Source organism: Heterocephalus glaber, unplaced genomic scaffold (assembly GCF_053883595.1).
Source record: "Heterocephalus glaber isolate CG9 unplaced genomic scaffold, H.glaber_assembly_v1.0 deba00001072, whole genome shotgun sequence".
In the NCBI taxonomy this organism is placed as follows: Eukaryota; Metazoa; Chordata; class Mammalia; order Rodentia; family Bathyergidae; genus Heterocephalus; species Heterocephalus glaber.
The window spans coordinates 3,498,658-3,526,364 of record NW_028258189.1 but is presented as its reverse complement, the minus strand read 5'-3'; the positions used below and the strand labels follow the sequence as shown (position 1 = coordinate 3,526,364).

General features: G+C 40.4%; 1 protein-coding gene across 10 annotated transcripts in view; it reads right to left on the bottom strand.

The window, feature by feature from the left end:
* Nlgn4x (neuroligin 4 X-linked) overlaps positions 1-27,707 on the bottom strand; it is a 353,927-nt gene that overhangs the window by 257,253 nt on the left and 68,967 nt on the right. For all 10 annotated transcript variants that reach the window (XM_004867340.4, XM_087209942.1, XM_004867341.4 and 7 more), the window contains one exon: positions 22,371-23,174. In XM_004867340.4, the coding sequence (XP_004867397.1) occupies positions 22,371-22,857 (487 nt within the window). In that variant the 5' untranslated portion in view covers positions 22,858-23,174. The remainder of the gene's footprint in view (positions 1-22,370; positions 23,175-27,707) is intronic.

Here is a 27,707-nt window from a genome sequence, read left to right as displayed (position 1 = left end):
ACACTGCCTCATTGGGACAAGCAAAAATATTCACACACATTCTAAGTGTCCCCTGTTCTCTTGGTTGCTGAAATTTAGAAGCAGCTTTAAAAATGATTGAAAAATATTTGATAGAGTCAGATTTCTCTGAAGTGCTGAAAATTTGGGGCTAGATGATCCTGTGTCAAAGGGATTGTCATCTACATTGTAAGACGTTGGCAGGGTTCCTCCCTGCCAACATGATAACTGCACCAGTGATCCAAATAAACAGCCCCAGATGTTGTCAAATGTTGACAAACATTGGCAGGGTTCCTCCCTGCCCACGTTATAACTACAGCAGTGATCCAAATAAACAGATAGCCCCAGATGTTGGCAAATGTCCCCTGCAGAGGGAGGAAGCCGCCCGTCCTCTGTAATCACAGTTTTTCCTCTTCACATCATCTTAAGTTACCAAAATGTCAACACAAACATCTGTGTCTCAGTCAAACCCATCTCAGAGTCCCTGCTAGAGGTGGATATCCTATCTTTCCTAGAAAATGTGGTCTCCCACCTCCTGTGTGCATGCTTGCCTCAGCCTAGGATGGTTGTTTGTTCTTGGTCTCCAAGGAGATGTTCCCTCCTCAAAGACAGCCACCTGGGCACTTGGTATGGCATTTAGCACGTTTGACTCATATGTGTCACTGCAGAACGTTCTGATGTTTCCTAAGATGGTAAACATCAAGGGAAAGGGACATTGTATAAAAACCACCCACTGAGTTTTTAAAAGTGGGATATGCATACAATCAAAAATGTGGCGTATGCTTAAATAAAAATTTAAAAAATTATTACATTTAAAGACACATTGCTGTGGATCTGCCTACAAATCCCTCCCACCCCTCGCCCCGATACACGGACTTTGAAGACAGGTGTGCCATGCTTCTTGCCACTTTCTGAAGCAGTTCTGGAAGTCCTCTTTCTAAAGTTTCTTTCTAAGGTGTGGTACAGTGAATTTTCACTGTCACATACCATCCAACAGAAAACCAGGTTCATAAAACCATGACGGTGTGTCCTCATTCACATTATTTACTGGATCTGGCTCCTCCCTAAAGTCTAAATGACAATGAAAGGTCTACATATAGGATTGATTCAGGACATCAAGGCAGCCATGAAAGCACAACCAAAAACACTCAGGAAAGAGGACTCCAGAGCTGCTGCAGAAATTGGGGAGAATGGTGGGACAAATTGTTGCATCCTAACTGAGAAAGAATGGCCATCATAAACAAATCAAATAATAATAAAAGCTGCAAGGCTTCAGGAGAAAAGGGAACCCTTCTCTATTGCTGGTGGGAAGATAAACTAGTACAGTTTCTATGGAAATCACTGTGGAGATTCCTTAAAAAATTAAAAATAGAAGTTTCATTCTTTCCAGCTATTCCCTTTCTGGATATCTTCCTGAAAGACTTAAAGATATCATATTATGGTGATCCATATATATCATGTTTATAGAAGCACAATTCATAATAGCTAAATCTTAGAAGCAGCCTACATGTCCATCAACAGATGAATGGATAAAGAAAATGTGGTATTTACACAAAATGGAGCACTACTCTACAGTAAAGAAAGATAAAATCGAGTCATTTATAGGAATACAAGTGCACTTTGAATCCACAATGTTAAGTGAAATAAACCAGATATATGACCTTAAGTTTTGCATGGAATCTCTTATATGAGAAGCTCAAAATATAAATATAAGTAAAGAGCAAAATAAAATAGATAATAAGATAATAGAATAAGAAAAGAAGATAATAGAAAGTGGGAAAGGAAATGAACGTTTCTCCCATAACTTGACGGTGTTGGGTATTTTATCTCAGCAGTGAAAAAAACTAACTATACTCTCTGTAAGCCATGGACTAATACTCATTGGGATTATGTGAATCTCATTGGGATTATGGGAAAATGAGAAGAAAAGTCTATATAATTTAGTCATGATTGGTTTCAAAGAAGCCAGAAAAAATGAGGCATAATGGGAACACAGCCCTTACGTTGTTTGGCTCAAATTTCCATAGTCATGACTGAAAAAGTGATCTAAAAGTTGAGAGCCCAGTGATAACATGGACACCATGGTCAGAAGATCTTAGAGGACCTTTGTGTACTTCCTGGATAAGATGTGCTCCACCTCCCACCTTCCTCTTTCTGTGCTGGAAGACCAACATCTGCCAAGTTCTGGATGTGCTAGTCCCAGGGGAGGATGAGAATACTGTGGAGGCAACAATTGGCTACAGGTCTTTGCCAAGTGTGGTAACCACCCACAACCTGCTTGATGCTGGGTAAATCCACAATAAAGTAACCCATGGTCCAGGAGGAGGATGAATTCAAGCAAGGGTGACCTTTGCTCTCTATCAAATCTGTCATCTAGGAAAATATTCGTATACATGTACTTACATTCAATAAATAAAAACATAGTGGACAATGAATTCATTCCATGAATATATCATAACTTATCTTTTACCTACTTTTATCTATCTTTCATTTTATGTATCAAAAGTAATGCAGAAATGCAAATATTTAGGTATAAATTTCTGTGCACATTTTTTATTCTATTAAAATACATTGCTTGAGGTAGAACTGTCATGTCAAAAGTTAAGGATATATTTTGGTCTTTTCGTATGGTTCAGTTCCTTCTCTACCACCACCCCCCAATATGTACAAAGTTTTGAAACTGCTACAAACAAAATCACCCATGCCCATTCTCTCCAGAAATTGTATTTTGTTTTGTTCTACCATTGCAGCATAAGAGGTGAGATGGTGTTTCTTTTTAATGAATTACATTTAATTTAATTACTCTTAAAGAAATTACATAGGGTAGAGCAAGGAAGTCTTAGATCCAAATTGTAGACTACTGTCCTATAAACTGAGTGAATTTTGGTAAATGTTTAACCACTCAGATCTTCTTTATCTTTTTCTTTTGCTCATTGGTATACTTCCAAAAAGAGTTATAATTATCATATTGCAATGACACATGCAAACCCACATTTATAGTAGCACAACTCACAATAGCTATATTATGGAAGCAACCTATATGCACACCAACAGATGCCTGGATAAAGAAAATGTTATGAATATACAGAATGGAGAATTACTCAGCCATAAAGAAGGATAAATCTGAGATATTTGTAGGAAAATGGATGGTTTCTGAGGCCATAATTCTGAGTGAAATAAATAAGGCACAGAAGATCAAATACTGCATGATTTCTCTAATTGGAAAGATCCAAAATACACATTTTAAAAGCAAAATAACATAATCAGCTTTCCATTTCTGCTTTATGGCATGACACTTTGGAGAGATGGTGAGTGAACTAAGTAATGGAAGATTGGGAGAATTACACGTGAAGCATAAGCTTTTGATATCATTGCTGAATAAATACTGAGTAACATTATCTTCATTCCTAGCACCATGGCCATCACTGTGTTTGCTTATCAGACCATCCCTGCCATAATTCCTATCATCACAACCAACAGTATGAACATCATCACAATAATTGTTACCCTTGTTCTATCAACATCATCATTATCTCCTCATCTTCATATCCATCATCATCATTATTGTCATTGTCACCATCATCATCGTCATCATCATCATCATCATGACCATCACCATGATCATTTTTATCGTTGGTCTATGATTGAGATATATAACAATTAATTCATCTTGAGGAACTGGTACATATACAAAGCACAACTTCATCACTTTTACTTCTACTTCATCCTATACTTTCCCCTCTTAAATCATGATTTATATCTAGATCCGTAAGCCTTATGCACTCATAGGTGAAGCTTTGAGGAGATGATTGGATCATTTGGGCATGATATTCATCAGTGGATCAGTCCACTGATGGGTTTAGAGCTAACCATGAAGATGGGAAGTGGAGCCTGATTAGAGGATGTGGCTCAATGGAAGCCTGTCCTGGTAGGATTCATGTCCTCCTGCCACCTTTTCTCTCTGCTTTCCAGCCACCATGACATGAGCAGCTTCTTTTCTGCCATGCCTCTCTGCCATCCCTTCCTGCTTAGGGCCAGTTAACCATGGACTGCAGATCAAAGCCAAAATAAACCTGTCTTCTTGAAGCTGTGGTTATCTGGTGTTGTTCGCCCAGCGATGAGCACTGTAACTAAGACACCACCATGTTGCACATAACTTGATTGTAAAGATCTGAAGCTAACAATCCTTTTAATTGCAAGTGTCTCAACTTACCTGCCTGGAGACATATGTTTGCACCTGGGTCATCTTGCTTATTGCTTTAGAAAGCAAATCTTGATCTATGCTATGTGGACCACATGGAATGAGTTTTATCATTTTTTGAATATAAATTTTCTAATAATGGAAAAGAATGCTGCAGCTTCTTCATGCTGGCCCTGTGTCCATGTGTTAAGTAGAAGATTTCTTCACTGCAGTACCCTTTCACCACAGGAGTGGGCAAACCTTTTCCATAAAAGACAAGATGGGATGCATTTTAGACCCGAAGGGCTCTATGGTCCCTGTTGTAATTACTCATTTCTGCCACTGCAATCTGAAATCAGCCCTGCGAGATGCATAAATAAATGATTGTCACTGTGCTCCATTAAGCCCTTTTGCAAAAACAGTCGGTGGCAAGATGGATATAGCTTACAGGGTATATTGTGCACCCTTCTTCTACAACAGGATAAGCACTTTTAGCTATGTATTTGACCTTGCTTGGCTTCTCCATTTTCATAAAATCACATGGGTTTTTATTTTCTGTAGCTCATTTGATGACTCTGCAATTCACTCTCCATAAAGTCTGGACTTCAGATGTCAGGGTGAGCACCAGACTTCAGATGTACTGTGGTTCAGTCTCTTAAGAATGCTTTGAGCATGCTCTTTTCTTCACCTGAAATGCACCTACCTCCCAATCATCTGATCAGTTCTCCTCCTTTCAGTATGCCTTCGATACACTGTGACTCCCCAAATCTGGGACACATGTTCCTGGTGGATGTTCTCATCTTTCCCAAAATTGCTGAATCATACTCCCTTCAGATCTCAGTTTGTTGCAATTCTTCCCATGGATGGTCCACAAAAGGAGGGACAAGGCCACACTTGCAAAGCACAAGAGGAAGAGACTGAAGTCCTAGAATTCCCTTAAATATATGCCCTCAATTATCTAGAGCTTACAACTAGGCTCCACCTTTTAAAAACATTTACCACCTACAAGGATGCCAAGCTGGGAACAAAGCCTTTAAAATGTGGATTTTGGGGGGACATCGATCAGAAGCACAGGAGGAATCTTAGGAATGACTGCAATGAAAAATGATTCCATCTGAATAGTAATGGGGTGCGGCTTGAATTGATAGAGCTACATCAGAATCGAGGGCCAGTTCTTACCATCTAATGGAGACCTGACAAAGCTTATACTCTAACAGAGCAGTCCAGGAAGGAGAAGGAAGCAAATGAAGATCACTGACCAAACCCTGATGTTACAGAGCTACTTAATAGCGAACTGGATACCAACCTGGAAGACATTTGCCTGACCTCTGATCCTGCAACTGTTTGTATGATTTCCTTCTGCTGAAAACTTAAGCTAAGATTTGTTCAATTTCATGTCCACTTTCACCAGATTGACACTGTAAATTGACTCGCACTTTCATGAGCCTAAACCTTCTGTTGAAACTCTTTAAAAGAAATGGTAGGCACAGCATGATAGACCTTGCTCTAAACAGCCTCATCCAAGGGAAGTCAGGATTTCCATCTGCAATTGCAGCTCTCAGTATCTCTGATTTGCAGCCACCTGATAGCTCTGAGCCCCAGGATGCTCTGAGGAATCTATCTCCTAATGCACAGCTGCCTGCATAATGTCTCAATGGAAAAATCCTCATCTGTCAGAGGTTCTCATTACTTTATCACTATATGTCACTAAGAGGTCCATGTGTTTACCAAACAAGTGCTAAGCAAGCTTTCTTGTTTCCCAACATCCTTTTTAGCTAGAAGTAAAGTGATATCCTAGTTCAGGTTTCATGGCCCAAGCTCATTTTCTATTCTGAGAATCCATCCATATGCTCTTATTTTGTTATTGTTCATAATCTCACTAATTACCTGGATAGGAATGGCCTTGGATTGCTTAGCATTGAGTTTTCCCTTTGAAAAACTGCCTTTTCTCTATCTCCCTAAGAGTAGAGTCAAATGGATTTACCAATCCCTTCCACTATCCATAAATATGACAAATGTCTCTTTTGCAGCACACTATTGCAAGTGTCTCTTTTCTCTGCAAAGAGCAATTGGTTCAGAGTTGGGATGCAACCCTCAACAGATCTTTAAGCTGCATCCTTAGTTGATGCTCATGGGTGATGTCACAAAGAAACACTAGTGACATGGAGACAGCCAATCTGGGAGGAAAGTCAACCCAGAAAGATGAACCAAGCCATCAAGTTAGTACTGGCCATGCACAGATGTCAGTCTGGCATTTTGAAACCAGGTAACATTTTCTAGAATTCTGAGTACGTTGAGACCATGAATTCATGGTTCCTCTTATGTGAATTTAATGTGACTCTCTTTCACTTGCCATCAAGTCACATTTAGTAATTACACTTAATAGGTCTCCATATCTATTTCTCCCCCATACTGACAGTATTGATGGGGAAGTTGGATTACAATACAGCCAATGTTTAAAACCCATTTGTTTTGCATATGATGACATGTTAGTAATCAGTGGGTGCACAATTACCCGAAACTTTATGGCTTCAAACAACACATTTATTCTAACAGAGCATCTACGCATTATGATTCCAGGTGTGAGCTTAAATGGGTTATCCGCCTTATTAGACTTTTATGAGTCCATCACTGTTGGCCGCAGCTGGGATTGAATCTGAAATCTGAGGGACTTAGTCACTTTTCCATTGGTAGGAAAAAATACCCGATAGCATCAAACTGAAGGAGGTTTGTTTCCTTCACAGTTTCATCCATGGTTGGCTGGATCCAAGGCAGAAACAAGATGGCAGAATGGCCTCACCAAGGAAAAGCTGCTCATATCATGGCAGCCAGGAAGCCAAGAGCAAAGAAAGGATCCAGGAAGGGAGATGTACCTTTTCAGGTCACATCATGGCCCCGGTGACCTGCCTCCAACCTGGCTCCACTTTCTAACAGCACCCGAAGTATAAGCTCACTAATGAACTAACCCATTTGTAAGTACGGTGCTGCCATGATCCAATGACCTTCCAAACACATGAGAATTTAGGGTGATCTTTTAGATTTAAACCATAACACTGAGGGATTAGAGAAGATCCTATTCCAAGCTCACATGGTCATGAGCAGGATTCAAATCCCTGGAGGCACATGGACTTGGTACATCTGTTCCCATAGGCTGTTGGTTAGAGGCAGCTCTTAGTAGATTACCTGTGGATTGGGCCAACATGGCTGCTTGCTCCATTAAAGCATGGAAAGTAAGAAACCACTAGGGTAAAATAATAAAAAGCAAGTTACAAGCTTAAGTAACACACTCATGGAAGCAATATCCATTCGCCTCTGTCAAATGCCATTGTTTAGAAGCAGGTCCTCAACCTTGTCTACACTCAAAGATGAAAGAGGATACCTAAGACTAATGTCTTTTACTTGGAACATCTTCAGCCTGGAAATCAAGATCTACTTCTACAGTAACCAAAGAGTAGCAGGGGAATGAAATGGTATTGAAAGGACTTCCCCAAGGAGAAAGTAGTGAGAACTGGGGAGATTTTAAACACCACAAATGGAGACCACACCTATTGTATCTTTAGCTCTCTACAAGGTGTACAGGCAGAAAATTCATAATGGAGGTGGGATTAGATTTCTAGAGCTATAACAATAACCAGAAACTAGGTGGACTACACTAATAGGAACTTATTTTCTTGCAGTGTGATTTACCCTAAGTTAAGAGAAAACAAAAAGTTTTCTCTGACAATAAAAATCAAGGATTCCCCAATTTAAGAACTTCAGTTATTTTTTTTTAGAGATAAATTTACCTCCGTTCAAGCAAATGGTAGACCATTGCATTTAAAAAGAAGCAAGCTATCACTTTCTCAGAACTGTATGTCCATTAGTGTACTGGCTATTCTATTTAACTTTTATGCAGCCTTCCCTCAGGGATTAGGTATTTTGGGGAAACACAGCAAATGTGCTTCTTGTCTGATTGCTGCTAATAAGTGGTATACATTGAGAATTTTATGGAGAAATTGGATAGATAACAGTTTTGTCTTGTGCTATGGGGAAAGGTTGTTGTAGCAAGCAGAAATGACCTATTTTCTTTTACTTTCTGTCACACTGTACAATATTATCTTTTAAAAATTATAATAGCAAGGGGCTCCTCATCAACATACATGAGCCAAGAGTTAAATGCATCTGTGAAAAAATTCTAACATCAACTCTAGGTGGATTCATGATATACAAAATTAAAAATGGGAACAAATGCATGAATAACATCAGAATCCATTTTTCTCTTCTAAGACCTTCACATAAGCATCAATTTATAGCTTACCGGAAGGCAGCTAGAAAGGTTACCAAAGCAACCCGCAAGAAGGTCATACAAAACATTACCTGGAAGGAGCATAATATCATGTCTTTTGAGGTTTCTAAGGCACCCTAGTGGGAAAGAAAGAAAACATTCCGAAATGCTTCTGGTGTGCAGTTGGAGATTGCTCAGCCAAAGATATCCAACTGTTCCTAACAATGCAATGAGCCCATCACAGAGCTACAAACACCTCCATTGGCCTGGTTCAAAGAAAGGTGCAATTCCAGAGATTATTGGCCCATTTATGCCTTTCACGCATCAAGGTACATAGAAGAGCCGAGCCTTCATCTGAAAATGCTGTGGGTCTTCAAAGAATTTATGTACTACAGGGATGTGGGGTCTTAGAAAAACCACGATTGCCCTGGACAACTGGGAATGCAGAAGAGAATCTTTCATTTCTGCTGAAAGTGTGAATGATCAGGGATACACTGTATTGGGAATGAGTATGGATTCAACAACCGCCCCCCACCTCCGGGGACAGTCCTCTTCCTTTGACTATTTTATACGGCTATGACTGAAGTTCTCATTGGTTCCGCCACTCATTCCCAGGTAAATTTCCAGTATGATATTCAGGAGAGTAAATTCTTCCACATCATATATGTTACATCCATAGACGTAGATGCAGACACAGACATAAACATATTACCAAATCAATGAGGGAAGGCTGTGGAAAAGTTAAATAGCCAGCACACTGATTCTTGTATAGTTCTGAAAAGGCAACAAGTCGCTTCTTTTTAAATACAGTGGGCCCACGTTTTGTCAAATGCAGATGGAATTATGTCCAAAATATTTATTAATTCCACGAGTTGGTGGTTCATGCCTGTCATCCTAGCCCTCCGGGAGGCTGAGGGAGAAGGAGTCGCAAGTTGGAGCCCAACCCAGGCAGCTTAGCAACTAAGCAAGACCATGTTTCAAAATTAAAATAAAAATTATAATACTGAGACTGAGAGGGGACGGGGATGTAGCTTCATAGAAAAGCCCTAGGTTCCATATCAAGTACTTCAAAAATATGTGAGTATATAATATGATTTCTTACAGTTATAAAATGCAAACCTCCTTATAAAATGTGCTGTGATAAAATTTAATATCAGTGGGATCTCATTTTAGCTGCAATGAAACATTTTTCTAAGTTTATATCTTTTATTAACATAATAATCTTCTTAGACATGGTTTCTGTCTACTTTTTAACTTAAACCATTTTTGCAACATTTATTATTAGCATTTTAACATGATTTCATTATTCATCTGGATCAATGCATTACATAACTAGTCTTGCTAAATATTTTAATAGATAAGAAACACATTGGGAACCCTGAAAGCTTTTAGGTTAATGATTTAAATTACAAGCAAAGTTCATGTGAATTTGAGAAGAATAAACCATCCTATCTTTTGATTTAACACTGCTGCATTCTTGGCTAAAAAGAATCACATGCACTTGAAGTCTTTCAGTTGGAATTTCACTTATGAATCCTCCAATGTCAAAATGTAAAAAAATGCGAAAGTACTCCAGTGCATGCTGTGTGTATAAAATTATACCATCAACGAAGCTTCCTAGAGTTTTATCAAAGTTTTAATTCTCCCTTGGCCCCTATTTTGCACTTTTTTATGGCTTGGTGCATCTAAAGAAACAATTGACACAAAGCTCAGTTTCAAGGAAAGCATTTCCTTATTCTGCAACTGTATACACCCATGCCGTATGTCTTCAGTTCAAGATTGGTGGAAACTTAAAATCACGGCTCCCCTATGCAAAACATCAAAATGAACACTTTCCTTATTTGTTTTCCTGGATACTTTAAAACAATCCTAGACTACTTGGTGGTCACTGATTCCTTCAGGAAAATTAGGTTGAGTCGAGTCTTAGGTTGTCTTGCTCCATCTCCTATTGCTATGATAGTATTCCTGAATGGAGAATTATGTAACTCATAGTTCTGAAGGCTGGGAAGGTCAAGAACATGGCCCTTTTATCTGCTTAGCACCTGGGGGTAATTCTCTCTGCATGTTAATTCAGTAGAAGGTATCTATGGTGAGATAGATCCAAGAAGCTACCTCAGGTGTCTTCCCATCATGACCTCACCCAATCACCCAACCCATGGCCCAAGGGTCGGACCTCAAACTCCCATGAACGTATGACTATGGATTGAGATTCCAACACATGAATTTCAGAGAGGACACATTTACACCCTAGCACAAGCCAGTGGGGCTGATTTCCTTTCCAGGAGTGGGATTATTTCCCTTTGCATTCCCATTGGGCCTGATCCAATGTGCTGGTTATGATAAATGCAAAGAATAATTTATTCACCCATAATTATTAATTGAGTGACCTAAAAGGACTCTACAGGGAATGAAGTATGGAGGATAGAAGAAAATGTACAGGATGGAGGTTACAATTGGTACAGTGAGCAATTAATGGGCTTGGGATGGGGCTAAATCAATACAAAGAGATAAAGGTGTGTTAGTTACTATTACTTGAGGATTGAGTGGTGGGTTCCAGCATGAAAGAGAGGTGGCTGGAGCAGGACGAGGCTAAAGGCATTGGTTTTAAGGAAGAGGAAAGTGAGTGTTTATGAATGCTCCATTTTCATCGCCTGGTGGAAATCACCACCAAAGCTCTACCTTTGGGATAAGCAAGCACCTTCTGAGTTCCGCTCTTGGGGTAAGAGGGACTCTCCCGGGGCCAACTCGAGGAACAGGTGCCCAACAAAGTGATGGAGTCCAGGAGGATTCTGGTTAGAAGGTGACATCAGGGTGCTCAGAACTTCAGGGATGTTGGGATGAGAGGGGAGCTCACATGCTTTAGAACTTGATTTTCTCCAAACACTGGAACGCATCGGACCTCGACTGACTCATGCGTAACTCTGCCATGGCTTTCATCCAACACCACACACACACACACACACACACACACGCACACACACACACACACTGGCACACATTCACACAGTCAAACCTCAGTCCGTAAACCAACACCCGACTTAAGCAATAAGAAATCATCAATTACATAAAATCAACAAGGATTTTTTTCCTCTTCTTTTTTTCCTTATCTGTCACCATTTTCTCATTTGTAGAAACTCAGACAGGCACCCTTGGTCCACGATAGCAGTCTGAAATAATAATATGGAGACTACAGTGCCTCATCAACTTTGGATGCTAATAGCAGTTCATCTGGGAATAGATCATAGACCACGCTGGCATTTTGTCTTGTTCCTTTGCCTTGATATTTGCCATGTGGTTTATCAATCACATTTATTTATTGAGAGCTGTTTTTTTTTTCTTTAGGGTACTGGGGATTGAGTGTGGAGTCTTCACATAGAGCTACATTCCCAGTCTCTCTCTCTCTCTCCCTCTCTCTCTCTCTCTCCTCATTCCTTTCTTCCCTCTTTCCTTCCTTCCTTCCTTCCTTCTTTCTTTCATGAGTCTTCTATGGTCTGCAGATGTGCACCTCACAAGTCCACAATTTTCCTTCATTTTCATTGCTAACTGGCTGTAAGGGCACCAAGAGGAGGAATTCTTAATCATAAAGGAGATGACAAAACTAATTCATTATGAAATTATACTGGCTTAGGAGAAGAATACAGACAGCAGACCATAAAGGCAACGACTTACTCTGAACCATGGTTTCTGGTTCCTGAATGAGGCAAAGAAGGAACTCAATTCTCCCAAGCAAGGTAATAGAACGTGATCAACATTAAATAAACATAGCATTAAAGTTAGAGGAGCACATTGATATTTTCTATTGTAATTATTTCATGTAGAGTAACTGATTTCCAAATCACTGTAATCCACAAAAACATTTAGAATATGGAAAATAGTAATACTATAACTTTTAATATCTGAGAAGGGTAAAAATTTAAACAATTTGAATGATTTGGCTAAAAGAATATGGAATATAAATGACAATCTCAAACCAATCTTTGGACAATGAATAAAATTATGTGTTCTGAGAAGCAAAACTCTGCAAAAAAATAAATAATGGGCTAATTGTTGAAAACAGCCAAGAGTTCTATGAGCCTGATTTGCACTTACATTTTCTAATTTTGGTGTTTTTTAAGGAAAGATATGTCTTATCATATATACTGCATAACAACATAGACCTTTAATCCATGACAGATAATTCAGAGTTGTTCAAATTATGAAACAAATCTAAATTGCAAATTGAATTAAAATTCATGTAATGGAACATCAATAATTCATCGCACAATTTTTCTTAATGATTCATATAGGCATTATTCTCAATGAGAAAATCATTTTATTCTAAACACACAGGTAATTTTGAACAACCTCATAGAGATTTTCACACTACATTCCAACTGCTGAAAGCTTTCTACTTTAAGAGACAGACGCATGCTATCAGAAATCCACAGTGCTTCCTAAAATATTAACTACTTTTCAATTAAACCATGTCACGGAGATCTTTATTTTATGATCATTCATAATTATCTTTATTCATAAGCTGTGTCTACACAACGTCAAATATCCAACTGAGAGATAAAAATTTGAATAATTTGATATTTTTGTACACAGTGTCTCAGTGGCCCAAAACATCTGTCTCCCTGTGGGGAACAGGGTCACGCTTTGCCTTTTCAACTTAGATTTTGCTACTATATCCATACCATTGGACTGTTTTTGAGTAGACCACAAGGGAAATGAAATTAACTCCTGAGGAATCACTTCAGAATAAAAAGATCAGGGTTGCTACCTTTTACTGTTTCAAAGCACCTTTCCTAGAAAAATATTTTAACATTTTCTTGATAATCCATCTTCCCTAGAGGATGCTTAAAATTCACTTGACAACCCAGGCTCAGAAATGACTGATATTAGGAATACAAGAACAATATTACTCTACTCCTTTGAAAAATCAAGGAGCAAAATAAAAGATAATGGGAAACAAAGGATAGACAGATCTTGTGCAAATGGGAAGGTAACTAAGAGTTGGAGGAAGGGAAAAGAGGGGAGGAAACTGGCACAGGAAAATAATGAAGATTTATTATGTACATGTACAACACCCAGGAGGAATGTATGTACTGTAGACACGGACTAGTAAAAAAGAAAATTTTGAAAAGTTCAATGCACATAAATAAATAAAATAAAAATGCGACTCCCTCCAAATTCCCATTTTTTTTAAACAAAAATGATGATTCTCTATCCAGTAGGATAATAAACAATTTCATTATAGACTATTGATTTGTTTTCTGCAATGGATTAATAAACATTTTAGACCCTCTAAGGCCACGGAACTTATCTGACATTTTCTGTTTCTTTTCTCTACTGTTACTTAAGTCACACTCAGCCTAGATCACAGAGGACTGACTTTATTATATGAGTTCTTACCTTCGACCTCCAGGCCCAACACTATGTGACACTGAGGGAAACTAAGGGTTGGAGGAGCCAGGTGAGTGGCACAAAATCCCTGAGCCGGTGCCAGGCAAACTGGCCTTGCAACTGAAGAAAGCAACCTTTGGCCACCCCACCCCCCCGCTGAGCTCAGGGAACAAACAAAGAAACATACATTAAATGAAGCCAGAGAATCCCTCATCCAAGAACAGAGCACAACTCCAGATGGGGAGGGAGAGAGAAGGTGCCCAAAGGGTCCCGCAAAGTGTAGTCGTAAGCAGGAAAAGAGGACATTAAGAGTTGCTGCTGCCATCCATGGAAGAGCAATTCTGTGGGGAAACACTGAGGAAGGATGGTAGTCTGAATGTGGATGTACTGGCGCCTGCCCCTCACACTATTCTCTCTGGAGTTTGGCTTTTCATGCAGGGAGAATGCCAGGGCTCTTGATTCCTTTTCAAATAAGCGCATCTGTTGAATGTGGTATTTAGCATGATTTGACCTAACATGGGGACCAAAGCTTGGGTGTCTCCCTTAGACAGTGGAGTTCCAATCTCTCCCCAGATCGGAGCCCATATTTTCTCCCTGAAGTGCTTGAAAGACAGCAAGAGATTGCAAGGGCCAAGCGGTGTGAAGACAGGAGTGTCTTTTGCTAGCAATTCTCGAGGAAGAAAGGGGACAACACATTATCCTCTCAGGATAGAAAGGAAGTCGGTGGGCTTGAAGTAGTTCTGTTTTGTTCACAGGAACTGCATATAATTTATTATGAGTTTCAGATAATATCACAATGTTGCCACAATGAAAGATCACCATGTTCCATTTCTGAAGGCCAGTGTTCTACTTGGCTCGAACACCGAGGTGTCATGAGAACTTTCGGAGACAGTGACTTAACTTGATTTCCCCTCGCTGCCTTCATTCTATCCCTGCAGGACCGCTCCCATCCCCCAGGCCAGCAATGGCCACTTTTACCATGTTCCACATGGCTCCTCTCTGACCCTAGGTCTTTCTTCGGATTTCGTATTAAAGAGTCCTTGGTATGACACTGGGCTCACTAGCATAGTCCAGGGTACATCTCCTTTTGACCTCAGCTGATGAGCACACATAATTCCACCAGGAACTGTAATTGCCTCCTGTCATTTGAAGCTATGACTCAAGTCTTAGTGTTGAAACCAACACCAGTAGTAACTTGCACACCTTCTAAAGATTAGAACTGGGGCATTGCCCCAGGACCAGAATTCCAGCAACAGTGAGTGCCAGAATCTCCAAATTAAGCAATTTAATATCCAATAAAAGCCCAACATCCCTGGAATATATTAAGTGCTGGACAATATTTTGATTTTGGTAGTGAAGGGAAATTGTTCCTGCTCATCACCTACAACCTCTCAGGAGGAATGTCTTCCCTCATCTGGTTCCAATGTCTTTAGGAGCAACTGAATTTTATCTACTTTTTTGTGATCCAGGTGTAGGCTTTGGACACACAGGACCCAATCAAAACTCTTCCCTGAGATTTTTCCATGTTTAATGACAGAAATTTTTAACTCACTGGTGGTTTTGAAAGTGATATAGGCTGTTAACTTCTTTGCTTTACCACATAGAGGAGACTCATTTCCAGAGAAAAGCTAAGAACCAGACATGCAGATCTGTGATTTTTTTCAAGTTTTTGGTAGCCATTATGGGGTATGGTAAAAAAAAATACTATGGTGAATGATTAAATTTTTTAAAATTACAAGTAAAGGTCACACTGCCATGAGCCACACTCAAAATCCACACCCTAGCTTCAAACACATCCCATCACTCTTGCCATTTTCCAAAGCAGCTCTGGAATTGCTCTTTTGTGAGGGTCTTTAGTTGTCCCTGTGATGGCTGCCTCAATGTCCTGAGTAGACTGAAAATATTGACCATTCCTGAATATTTGGATTTTGCACATGACCCAAAGTTTGCCTGGCAAGATCCAGTGGATAAAGATACACCGTCATGTTTTTCAGAGCCTTGGATGGCACTCGACAGCAGCATTCACTGCATTTTTGATCACCCTGTCATGCCACCCATGAAAGAAGACTTTCAAAACTGCTTCAGGAAGTGCCAAGAATAATGGGAACAAGTGTCCTCAAAGTGCAGGGGGATATTTTGAGGGCGATTTGTGGCAATGTGTCTTTAACTCTACTAATTTTTAAACGTGAACCTTCACCATATATTTCCACCATGCTTCCTAGGTCTAGAGAGCTGCACACTTAACAGACACCTCTAATCTGGTTTCATAATTTTTCGAACTACATTTGAGTATTCCAATGCCCTTCAGATAGAAATTACAGCACCACAGCCAGGGGAATGTAGCTCAGCCATGAGGCGACTGCCTGGGAAGCGCGAGGCCCTGAGTTTGATTAACAATACGCCGCCCCCCTCAAAAACATTCACACACCAGCCCCCATCCCCAAACCCACAGTGAGGCTGGGAAGATGTCTCAGTTGGAGACAAATGGATCCTCACTAATACAACTGGCAGGAAATATCTGTAGGTATTCTGGAGGGGATGAAAGTTTGGGAACCATATAAACCAGGGTATACCTTGTCTGAATCTTGAGTTAGGGCCAGGGCAGTCCATAAATGATGTGAATGTATTCTACGACAAAAATCAAGAGCAAAAGGAGAACTGTCCAACTTTCAATCCTCTCTCTCTCTCTCTCTGTAATCATGCAGCTACACAGCATCTTTGGCACACGGTAGAGTAGGGGCGTCTGACCCTGTCAATTATCCTGAAAGTACGGCCCCCAGCTTTGTGAAAAAGGTGTCTTCCACCCAACGGTTGGCAGAGCCTCGAAGATTGGTGAACCCAGCTCCAGAGGGCTTTAGAGTCAAGAGCCACTGGGGATTTGAATACGTTCCCGACATGACACAGTTAGAATGCAAACAAGACTCTGTCTCCCACCCTACACTTAACATGGCACGCTGTTACTATGGAACCTTCCACATCACACTGGTTAATGAACCCAGATTTCCAGGTCCACATGTTCCCCTCTTCACATCACCTTTTGATGAGTGCCTTTTAAATCAAATATTTCCTTTAGGGCAAAACTCACATATTTATGGATGACATCAAGTTCTCTTGAGAATAATTTCCCTCTGAAAGTTCACAGAGCTCTTGGCTCCTTAATTAGGATACTTCTGGTTTTCAACTTCTAAGTTTGTTTATTGTGCCTGTGACCAAATTAAGGGATAGCTAGCAGGTAAGTAAAGCACACCTTTGTGTGTGTCTGTGAGGATGTTGCTAGAGATGACTGGCATGTGGGCTGGCAAGTGGAGTGGGGAAGACCACCCTAATTGTGAGAGGCAGCATCCAATAGGATTGCAGCCCATACAGAATGAAAGGGGAAGCAGGAGGAAGTAAGCCTGTACTTGCCATCTTAATTCTGCTTGGAAGGGTAACTCTTCTGCTATGGCTATCTCCTCTGCATATCCTCCTCCAGCTTCTTCAGCCTTACAGGACAGAATCAGAGCAGTAAATCCCCAGGGAGCTTCCATACCTAACATCTCAGACTGGAGCTTCTTGATTTCTCTTCTCAAGCTTCCAGCCCATTGGACTAAGTAGCTCCTGCAACCTGCCTTTCCAGGGTGCAGACTTTCACTGTGGATGCTTCTGCCTCTGATCCTGTTAATCTACCTGGTAAATTCCCTTGTTTAGTTTCTCATGCATGTGTATTAATAAATATTTTTTATTGCTTCTGTTCCTCTAAGAACCTGAAAGAACACAATGCCACCTCTGGGAAGTCGCTGTCTACAAGTCTTCTATATTTCATTTCAGAGCCTAAGACTTCCATTTAATAGTTCCCAGGGAGTGTTTGCCTAAGATGTAGCATTCAAAATGTCAGAAGCCACATGAATGGGAAAACATGGGTGTGATGTCAAGTCTTTGATTACTGCATCTCTAACATCTTTTATTTTTGATTATATTGCTGGCAAAAATAGAATTTCACTTCAGTAGAAGTTGTTATGGCATTTTTTATTACCTTCCTGTGTTGGAAAGAGACAGTTAATTTCTTTCACTGATATTTGATTTTCTTTAATATTTCCTTTTGATTTTAGTCTCACAAGGAACAACAGAAAAGCTGCTGTCTCGTAGACATATTTAAAAGGTCAAGACTTAAGATAAACCTCCAAGTGCATGCCTACAAAACCAGAACTTTGGAAGGATGAGACAAGATTATCCCAAGTTTGAGCCCAAGATGGGGAGGCACATGTTTCATGCTATGATGTAGTAGGTAGGAATCGACTGGTTCTATTCCTTCCCTAAAGCATGTTGGACAAATCTATGGCTTTTTCTCTTCCACTCAATATTCTCTAAGATATCTTATCTGGTATTTCACTCAAAACATGTCAGATAGCTCCTTCTTATTTTTTAACCCCACCTCTAAATAATACCAAAGCTTTTCATTAAAAAAGTTTTTGATAGCTGATAAACAACACCCAAGGTTCTCCCTAAATTGTTGATTATTTCAACCTCTAGTTTTTCTACATTTGTCTACCTCTTGAGTGAGAGAAATCATGGAGTCCAATGTCATTCCTCATACATGAACCAATGTGGACATATGATTTTTTATATCAAATTTTGTTTTCTGAGTTGATTTTCATTATGCGTCTAATCAACTCATTTGGCCACCAACATATTGTGCTTTAATCCCCCAAAATAGTTCTCTCTGTCACACACACACACACACACAGCTACCATGTTGATATGTAGATCTCAGCTTTATCTTTTCATTTTAACAATAAAACTTTCATTTTCCCTACTGTATCCCCTCATCGAGGTTGAATGATTCTGTCTTTATTTGAACATCTATCAAAAGGTTACATGTGCAGTTCAAAGTCAATTACTTAGCCTGTCATTTGGATCCCATGGAGAAATGATCCATGGAAATGTAAATAAATTGGTAAAATCTGTAAGGTAGGAAAAAGTTATAAAGGAAACAGCCTCAGTTTAATAGATCATCATCTTAATTTATACTAATAGTCTCACTTTCAGCAAGACTTGATTTGTCTTAAAGGGGAGCTATAAAATTATTATATTTCAGAAAAAAATACTTGTGTTTCATAAAACTATTATGTGGCAAAAACTGGGAACTCATGTCTAGAGTATATAAAGAATGCAAAAAAACCTTGTAGCCTCAAAAATAAAAGGCCCAATAGAAATGGGCAGTTGAAACAAATTGATACTTCAAAAAGGAAGGAGTAAAAATGGCCAAGGTAGACATGAACAAGTGTTGCGCATGTCTGACCATTACAAACTTGCAAATTAAAGCAATAATATTATATCTTACTCTAGAAAGAATAGCTTTCATCAAAAGCACAAAGAAAAAAAATGCATGCGGTGTTGTGGGGTAAAAGGAACCCCACATTATTGATGTAAACAGGCACAGTCACTAGGGAAATCAGTTTGAAGATTCCTCAGAAAAATTAAAGACAGAAACTTTACTTAACCCAGCTACATGTCTTACGGGAATCTTTCTGAAAGACTTAAAGATGGAATTTATGGTGACCCGTGCATGTCCATGTATAAAGCAGCACAATTCATAATAAGCATATCTTGGAAATGCAATATAGATGCCTTAACAGAAAAACAGAGAAAGAAATATGGTGTTTAAGCATGATGGAATAATACCCTGCTGTAAAGAAGGATACATTTGAATCCTCTGTAGGAAAAAGGATGCACCTTGATATGATAATATTAAGTGCCATACATCAGACATAGAAGGATAAATATCACATGGCTTCTCACATGGAAACAAGCCCAAAGCACATATAACTTAAAGAACAAATGAAAGATGGATGATGGAAAACAAGCGGATAGACTTTCAGAAGATGTCATGGGAGTATGAGGGTTGGGGCAGGTGGGAGGGGAAGGCGGAGAAGAAAGGACCAGGCTGTGATGTGCATGTGTGCCGACGCCCTATCATGAGCGTAAGCATTACGTACTCCAAACATATATTACTTAAAAAATTAAAGATATGTCCAACGACTTTCCCCAAACATGTTATAGGGTTTAATGACACACACTTAACTGAAGAAAGTCTGCATTTGCATTTTAATGTATCTCCCTATTACACGGAAGCAGAAATGGAAACAGTTGAGCCAAATAGGTCAAGGCAGAAAAAACAGATGCCGCAAGTATCCAAGTGAAATTGTGAACTGCAAATGTCCTGGATTCCTATGTCGCTGTCCGCATTGTAAAATACGGTCGGTATGAAGGAAGGCACCGTTTCTAGGGGAAATCACCGCGACACCCAAATTCCCATGTGGTTTTTTCTGAGCGTTCATTCAGTTAGTGAATAATTGGTAATTAATACCTAAGCCCCAATTCTTTCTCAAGTTGGCATAATTAAGAAAATATCCCACTCATTTACTGACCCCATAGTTTGCTAGATGATGATTCTTTGTGCAAACACAGCAGCACACAGCTTTGAGCCTTTGCCAGGAAATTCCCATATTTACATGCATATTATGGGGAGATCCATTCTGTTCTTTGGGCCCCTATGTGATTTCTGATTTGCGTCACAAAAACTGATGCACGGGTTGCTTTGTAAAGCCTCAAGAACTCTAAACAAGTAGAGATGGGGTTCCTATTAAATTGATACTGTTTTTTCTTTTCCATTAGGCAGCATTTCTTCATTTGTTTTCTTATACTCCCCGATTCCAGCGCAATACTGAAGTGCGAGGCAGTGGGGAAAGCGGTTCTTTTCGCGTCTAACCAGTGTAATCAGTGCCTACCGATTTTGCTTCCCCGGTGGCCTGGTGTGCCCCAGGGTCCTGTACTCGGGGCCATGCACCCTATCTGAAGTGGCTCCCTCGTTTCCAAGGTTGGCTCTACACAATCACAAACCCAGAGACACTGTGAACACATCCCACGCGTTAGGAAAGCAACTGAAACCCTTGGCTCTTGTTTTGAGGTTTACCGGTCTCCCTACCCCGTTTCTGCCCCTCCTCTTTCAGTTCCTATTTGGAGCGTTGAGTATGAGCTGTGTTACCACCCAGGTGGCCTCCGGAATGACGACTGTTACTGGTTTTGAGCACTTTCCCTCATTTTCTCACAAGAGCACCAAGGAGGTAGTCAGGGGCTGTTATGCAGTCAGGCAGCTCGGCAAACTCCTTGGTAAGACAGCATCCAATATCATCTTAGCTCCATGAATCACACAAAGATCTGGACTTCACAAGATAATTATGGGCTCTGGCACCATAACCATGGGGCAGAGCGCCAGGAGCCAAGAATAAAATGGAGCAACGCCATTCATTTTCTTTCCACGTGCTCTCCTCTGTGATACCAGTGCAGTGACGCTCAGCCTCTTTCTGGTTGTTTTAGGCACTTCCATGGAGAAAGAACAAATATGGTGGGAGCCACACGATTTGGGGAATCGTGAAATAAGTGGAATCCCTTATTTCAGGCTTTCAACCAAACCTAACTGAAAAACATTGTCTAAGGATTGAGTCAGAAAAAAATAAAGAGAGACAGGGGAAAATGTACCCATAAAAAAACGGAAATGACACATGGAAGCTCTATGGTAGCTATGCCTATAATTCCCATGAATGACCACTTTAAGTTTTAATAGGCTTTCATTGTCGGATATTCTTTTGCCATGCCCAAAAATGGCACACATTAGAAGTAACTGAGAAGTGTGATACCTTTCATCAAGTCGTCATGAAAAGATTAAGTTTTAAATACTCACACCCAAAGACATGCAAAGTGCTCTAGCCTTAGACTAATTTAACATCCTGAAATTTTTAAGAAAGATTTTCCTTGCTCTTCTATAAAAAAGAAAATGAGCATTTGTATAAGTGAGCACTTTATGACCTCACACAGCTGGAGTCCTCTGGCTATACACCTTTGCTACTTGGTTAGAGTTAAAAGAAAATGACACCAAAATTTAGTTTAACAAGATGGATTCTAAACAAAGAAATCCAGTGACTGTTTTTAAAGATTCATTGTTTGTGATTGTAAGACAATCATTTTGCCTTCCTTTTTGAGATTCAATAAATACATAAATGAATAAATAAATAAATCTTATGTCCTTAAGGCACAACCATTTCATTTCCTTTTCAAGATGAATCAATCATCAATCAATGTGCTAACATCTTAAGTCTTTGAAGCAGAAAGAACCTTTCCTTATGTCTCTCAGTTTGCAAATTTGAGAATCATAATGTGTTTAATCCTATCACTGTATAGATTGGCTTCCTTAGGGACGATTCAGCATAAGCCTGTAACACTTTACATGTTCCCACTGAGCAGCTCTGCAATGCAATCCTATTACTGTGTGAAGACGGTCTCCAAAAATAATTCAAGTCATATAATTCTAGTTTTCCTCTTCCTCTGGGTAAAGGCAAGTCAAACACATTAGGTTGCTGTGATACCGCTTTGGGGAGTGGAAAAAAACAAACAAAATGAATGGGTAAAGATAACACCGTGCACGTGATGTTGTACAAGCTACATGGCGCATCTGTCTGGGCCCAAGCAAGCCTGAGCTAGCTGCCTCATGTTAAGGAAAGCACTTACCATCTTCAGTGGGCACATAGATGTTCAAGTAAAGGCAGTCTTCGTTTTGATCTTGTACGTAAGTCATCAAAGTATCCAAATTGGCTGTAAACCAGATGGGCAGCATGTCGTGCAACAGAGACCTCTCGTCCAGATGTTGGGGGCACACACCTGCAAACTGAGTGGCATTGCGAACCCCAGTCCATGAGGATGGAGGCTCAGGAGGCTGAAACCGTCTCTCTCCTGTGGGAGGCGAGGCATAGGGCACCCCCAAGTATTGCTCCACGGGACCCAAGATCTCATTGGGCAGTGGTGTTCTTAGCCCCCGGATTTTGCCATAATTTGTGTTGACAACTGGGTACTGTGCCTGGCTGTCAGTCAGCGTGAACTTGACAGAGAGAGCTGTTACCCACAGGAGAACCTTGGAGCTGACCATCACGCAGACAGGGGTGCAAAACAACGGGAGCCATAAGAGTCCCCTGGGCCTCGACATTGTTCTCTTCCACATGTGCAGGTGTCCAAGGGAGAGGGCTCCAGAGGAGCAAAGCCAAAGGCGGGTGCCAGGCCAGGCGCTAGGAACAGAGTGAAGTCAAGGGAGCAGAACACCCAGAAACCAAGGACACGGGGAGAAGGCCTCTCTCAGTGCTCATAGACAGAGCCGCATGTTACGAAGCAGGGTGGTGCTTTTCATGGCAATCCATGGCTCAAGAGGATCCCTCTGCAATCCTGCCACCAGATGCCTCCAACTGCAGTGCTCCGGAGCGCGGGGGCAACCTTCCAACACCTCCTGCGGTCCAGGACTCCTTATGAAAACTCCAAAGCGCCCTAGAAGGAAGAGAGGAGAAAGAGATTGTGAACGCAAAGCAGCCACCACCTGTCCGTGGCCTGCAAGTCGCGAGAACCTTCCCTGAAATTCAAACGCAATGGTGAGCTTGAACAAAAGCTAACAAGGAGAGTCATCTTGGCCATTCACCCTGTCTCCATGAACAATGCCTGATATTTAGGAAACATGCAACCAGTTCTTTTGGAATGGATTCTCAAAAGTTACAAACTGTCCCCTCATGACTAAAGATTCATCCCGATTTACTATGCTTTGTAAGAATAGTCGATCAATAGGTAGATATTCCACAAATAGGGTTTTTCACATGTTCAAGGTAGATATTCCACAAATAGCGTTTTTCACATGTTCAAGGAAATTGTCCTTCTTCCCCAGGAGGATATCACGGAGCCCTAAAGACTTGCCCAATGTAGGGAAAATGGAAATATGCACTAGGGCCAACCTGGATTTTGGGAGGTGTGAATATTTAGCAGATATCACAAAATGTGCATCATTTAGTGGAAAGTATGTAAACCTTGGACATTAATTCACATTGGTCTGTTCAATTTAATATTTAGGGAGTACATTTCATTGCCCTGAATCTGAGCTTCTTCAAAAAAAAAATCTCAGTAAGATAGTGCATTTCATTCTTATTTTTGAGGCAAGGTCTCATTATGCTGCCCAAACTAGACTTGAAGTTGAGATCCTTCTGCCTCAGCCTCCCTACTAGCTGAGATTCCAGGCCTGTACCGTCACACCAGGTAAGATGGTTCATTTCAAGCACATGCGGTAGAGCTTCTCACTTGACCTCCTTCATGACTAAAAGTACTGATGCTGTTATGCTGACTGACACGTATGTTATTTAACACCTCGAATGGTATACTCATCATGCTGCAGTGTTTGTGAAAAGGAGGCACTGCACTGGAGTTATGCTCTGTTATGGTTCCCCTCTACAGGGTCCTTCCAAATTCTCATATGTTTGGAAGAAGGTTGGATCAGGGGTCTCTATGGACAGGTGCAGCAGCTGAATGTGCTGTTTGGAAGCACAGCCTGGTAAGAAGAGGTTGGCCACCAGGGTGTGACCTCAAAGCTATGTATCCCTCCTGGCCCCTCCTTTCCCTCTCTGATTCCTGACCACAGTGATACCAGCAGCTCTTTCCCGCCCAAGGACTCCACCATGCCATTTCTGCCCTGGAGCCAGCCCCCTGTGGAGGGAGCCAAAATAAACCTTTCCTCCTTTAAATTGTGGTTGCTGGGTGTTGTGTCTTAGTGACAGGAAAGTGACTAGCACGCCCTCCTGTTGGCCCTGGAGGAGCAAACTTTCTAAGCGTCACCTCCTCCACTTGTCTGTACATAGGGGATTTGAGCATCCTCTTATAAATCCCCCGCTCTTTTGGCAATGGAGAACATTGTACACCAGCACACAGTACCACAGTATGGTAATCGATCTCTTCTTCTGGCTCATAGGGATGGAGAACATTCCCTCATGTGTTGCAGAGGATCTAGACCCTTAAAAATAGTGTTCTTCAACTGCAAAATAGACACACATGCTTAAAAGTATCTTGTGGGTGTTTTGGGGCACTTCTACACTAGGCCATGAGTACGTGTTTCTTTCAGTTGAACAGTGGAGCTGAATAGATCAAAAAGCTATCTTTTAAAAAAGTAAAAACATTATCACAGCTGGATCTATCCAGCAGCCATCACACATGCCACTGGGGCGTACCCTATAGTATGTTGCATACAGGACATGGCGAATCAGAACTGAGTGCAAAGGCTCTGAACATCGGGACTGTTACTTGGAAAATGACTAATAGTACTCCACCAAATGGGCAGTTTATATGTTTGCTTCTATCTTTGACTTCTCCCGTAGACAATATTTGGTTGTCTGCCAGGCAGTGATCCAGTTTCTGCATAATTAAGACAGACGAGAACAAGAAAGAGGTGATGACACAAGTGGGAACTTCAGCTTTCCTGAAATCCTGTCCGGTTTTAAACCAGGGCTCCTGTTTATTTTGCAACCTTCCCTATGGTAAGAGGAAACATCATTTACTGAACTCAAACCCTAATTAAAATCTGAGTCCTGGGTCCTGGAATTATTTTTCTGTGATCAGAAGGAAGTGAGTATACACCTAGATGGATTTTGGATCAAATAGTGTGTCCCATCTGGAGACCAGGAAATAGTTGCCATATGCAAAGGGCACATGGCGTGAGATATATTAAATAATGTACTTGGGGTTTAAATGCTGACCTGGTCAAAAGAAGGCTGTGTAGAGGGACACAGTGTCAAGCCCTAGGGGCTGTCAACAGTGTGTGATGAGTAGGCTTTACAGAAGCTCATTTAATTTCTTTGGGTCTCACTTCTGTGTTTAAAGCTTTTTGAGATGAAATGAGAAAGTTCACTCAAAGTAACACAGGATTCTAGAACAGACAGTTCAATCAGGGTAGCATTTAGTGGGTGACTTTCTCCAGGTGATTATTAAAAAGCCAAATTTATCCACTCCTTAAATTCTTGAACTCAACTTGGATGAGAATATCTGTAAGTCACGTAGGGCTTATGACAGACCAAGCTGGGTTGCAGGGAGGCTTCAGGCTTGGAGCTGCAGGACAAAGATCTGTACAACTCTGTATCTCCAAAGGTTCTGGGGGACAGGTGCTTTTAAGAGGTGGGGCACTACATTTCTTCACACATAAAAAATCTAAATTGGGCATTCATAAGATTCACAAGTTAAGCAGTACACTTTTTAAAATTTGCTCATATTTTTTAAAATCAGCTAACTTGCATGAAAGCAATATCATCTAAGCCCAGTGTTTCTCAATACCTGCACAGCTGATATTGCGAACTACATTGTTTGTTTTTTGTTGAGTGGACTCTCTCCTATGCCTTCTAGGGTGCTCTGTAGCAAGTCTGGCCCCTAACAAGTAAGTGTCAAGAGCACTACCCAAACAGTTAAAATAAATAAAAGGCCTCTACCTATTATTAAATGACTGCTGGAGGACAAAACCACCTCATGATGAGAACCACAGATTCAAGCATTCAGAAAGGGACTATCATGGTGATCTAAATGATTAAGTCTGTGAGTCCACATAAAGATCATAATAAACTGTGTGTGTGTGTGTGTGTGTGTGTGCTCATGTATATATGCCATATGAAACTCTTGCCAATGTTCCGAGTTTTAGCATTGTAAGAAATGTGGATCTGTGATGGTGAAACTACTGGTTGTGCCCCAACATCATTAAACAATAATTTAAATATAGTCAGAAAATACATCAGCAAAGAAAATAAGATTCTATGCGAGGTTCACAAATTGGAAAGTATTTCTTGAGAGCCTAAATGTTATGGATAGAAAGAAAGAAAAAAAGAAAGAAAGAAAGAAAGAAAGAAAGATAGATGACAGATAGATGGGATGGATGGATGATACATAGCTAGCTAGCTAGATGGTGGACAGATAGATGGATACGGTGGTTATATGGGTGGATGGATAGATGACTGATAGATAGGTAGATGGATAGATAGACAATACATGACATGAATTAGATGATCAGTACCATATAGATAATAGATAGATGGATATGGTGGATGGACAGATAGTTGATAAAGAGATAGTTAATGGAGAGATGATAATGTAATTTAGATATGGAGAGATAGATAATATATAGATGACAGATGAGATTGGAGAGAAGTGATGTAGAGATGATAACAGACATATAATTTAGATATAGATATATAATTTAGATATAGACACATTTTAATTTAGATATAGGGAGATTTTTTATTTTCCAAACAGATACATTTTTAATTTTCTCAAAAGAAGCAGTGGGCCTGACTAAAGGAATCTCCCAAATTCTAATGAGTAAAGAAAAAAAATAGTGAAAAAGGAATAACTCTCATTGCGTTGAACATTCACCATTCAGGAGTGAAGACTGATTGAGAGTATGTTTACTCTGCAAAAGTTGCCCAAGATAGTGACAACTCAGAATGGGCTTTCAACTTGATTTACAACTTATTTGGGGATTTGAGGATGATTCTCAGCAGGGCCATTGTTGTGTCTGAGGTTGCAGCTAACACAAAGCTCAAATTATTCAGGACTGTCAGAACAAAAATCGTTAGAAAGCAAAACAGCAATAACTTCAGCCCAAAAGTGAGAACTGTCTTAATGGAGATGGGTTAAATTTTAAGTTGTATATTTAAGATAAGCCCTGATCAAATAGACTTTGGTACTTGGGTGTTATAATGAAGAAAATCATATCTCCTGGGTGTTCACAGCCTGAGTTCTGCAGCCTGGAATTAGGAAACAGAGATGCTGTGAAAACGACAGGATGCATCACTTGAAAGTTCCTCTCCTGTATGACCCTCCTAGCCACAGTGGCCAACTGGTCTACCACCCATGATGGGCACAGTGAAAATCCACTTTCATTTCTCATTCGTTCCCATCACTGGGGAAAACAAAAGCAAAAGCTGCTGACCCTCACACCATTCCTTCTGAGGTGTTTCTCGTGGAAGTCCACAACAGCTCTTTCCAAAACTGTGCACTCTGTGGACA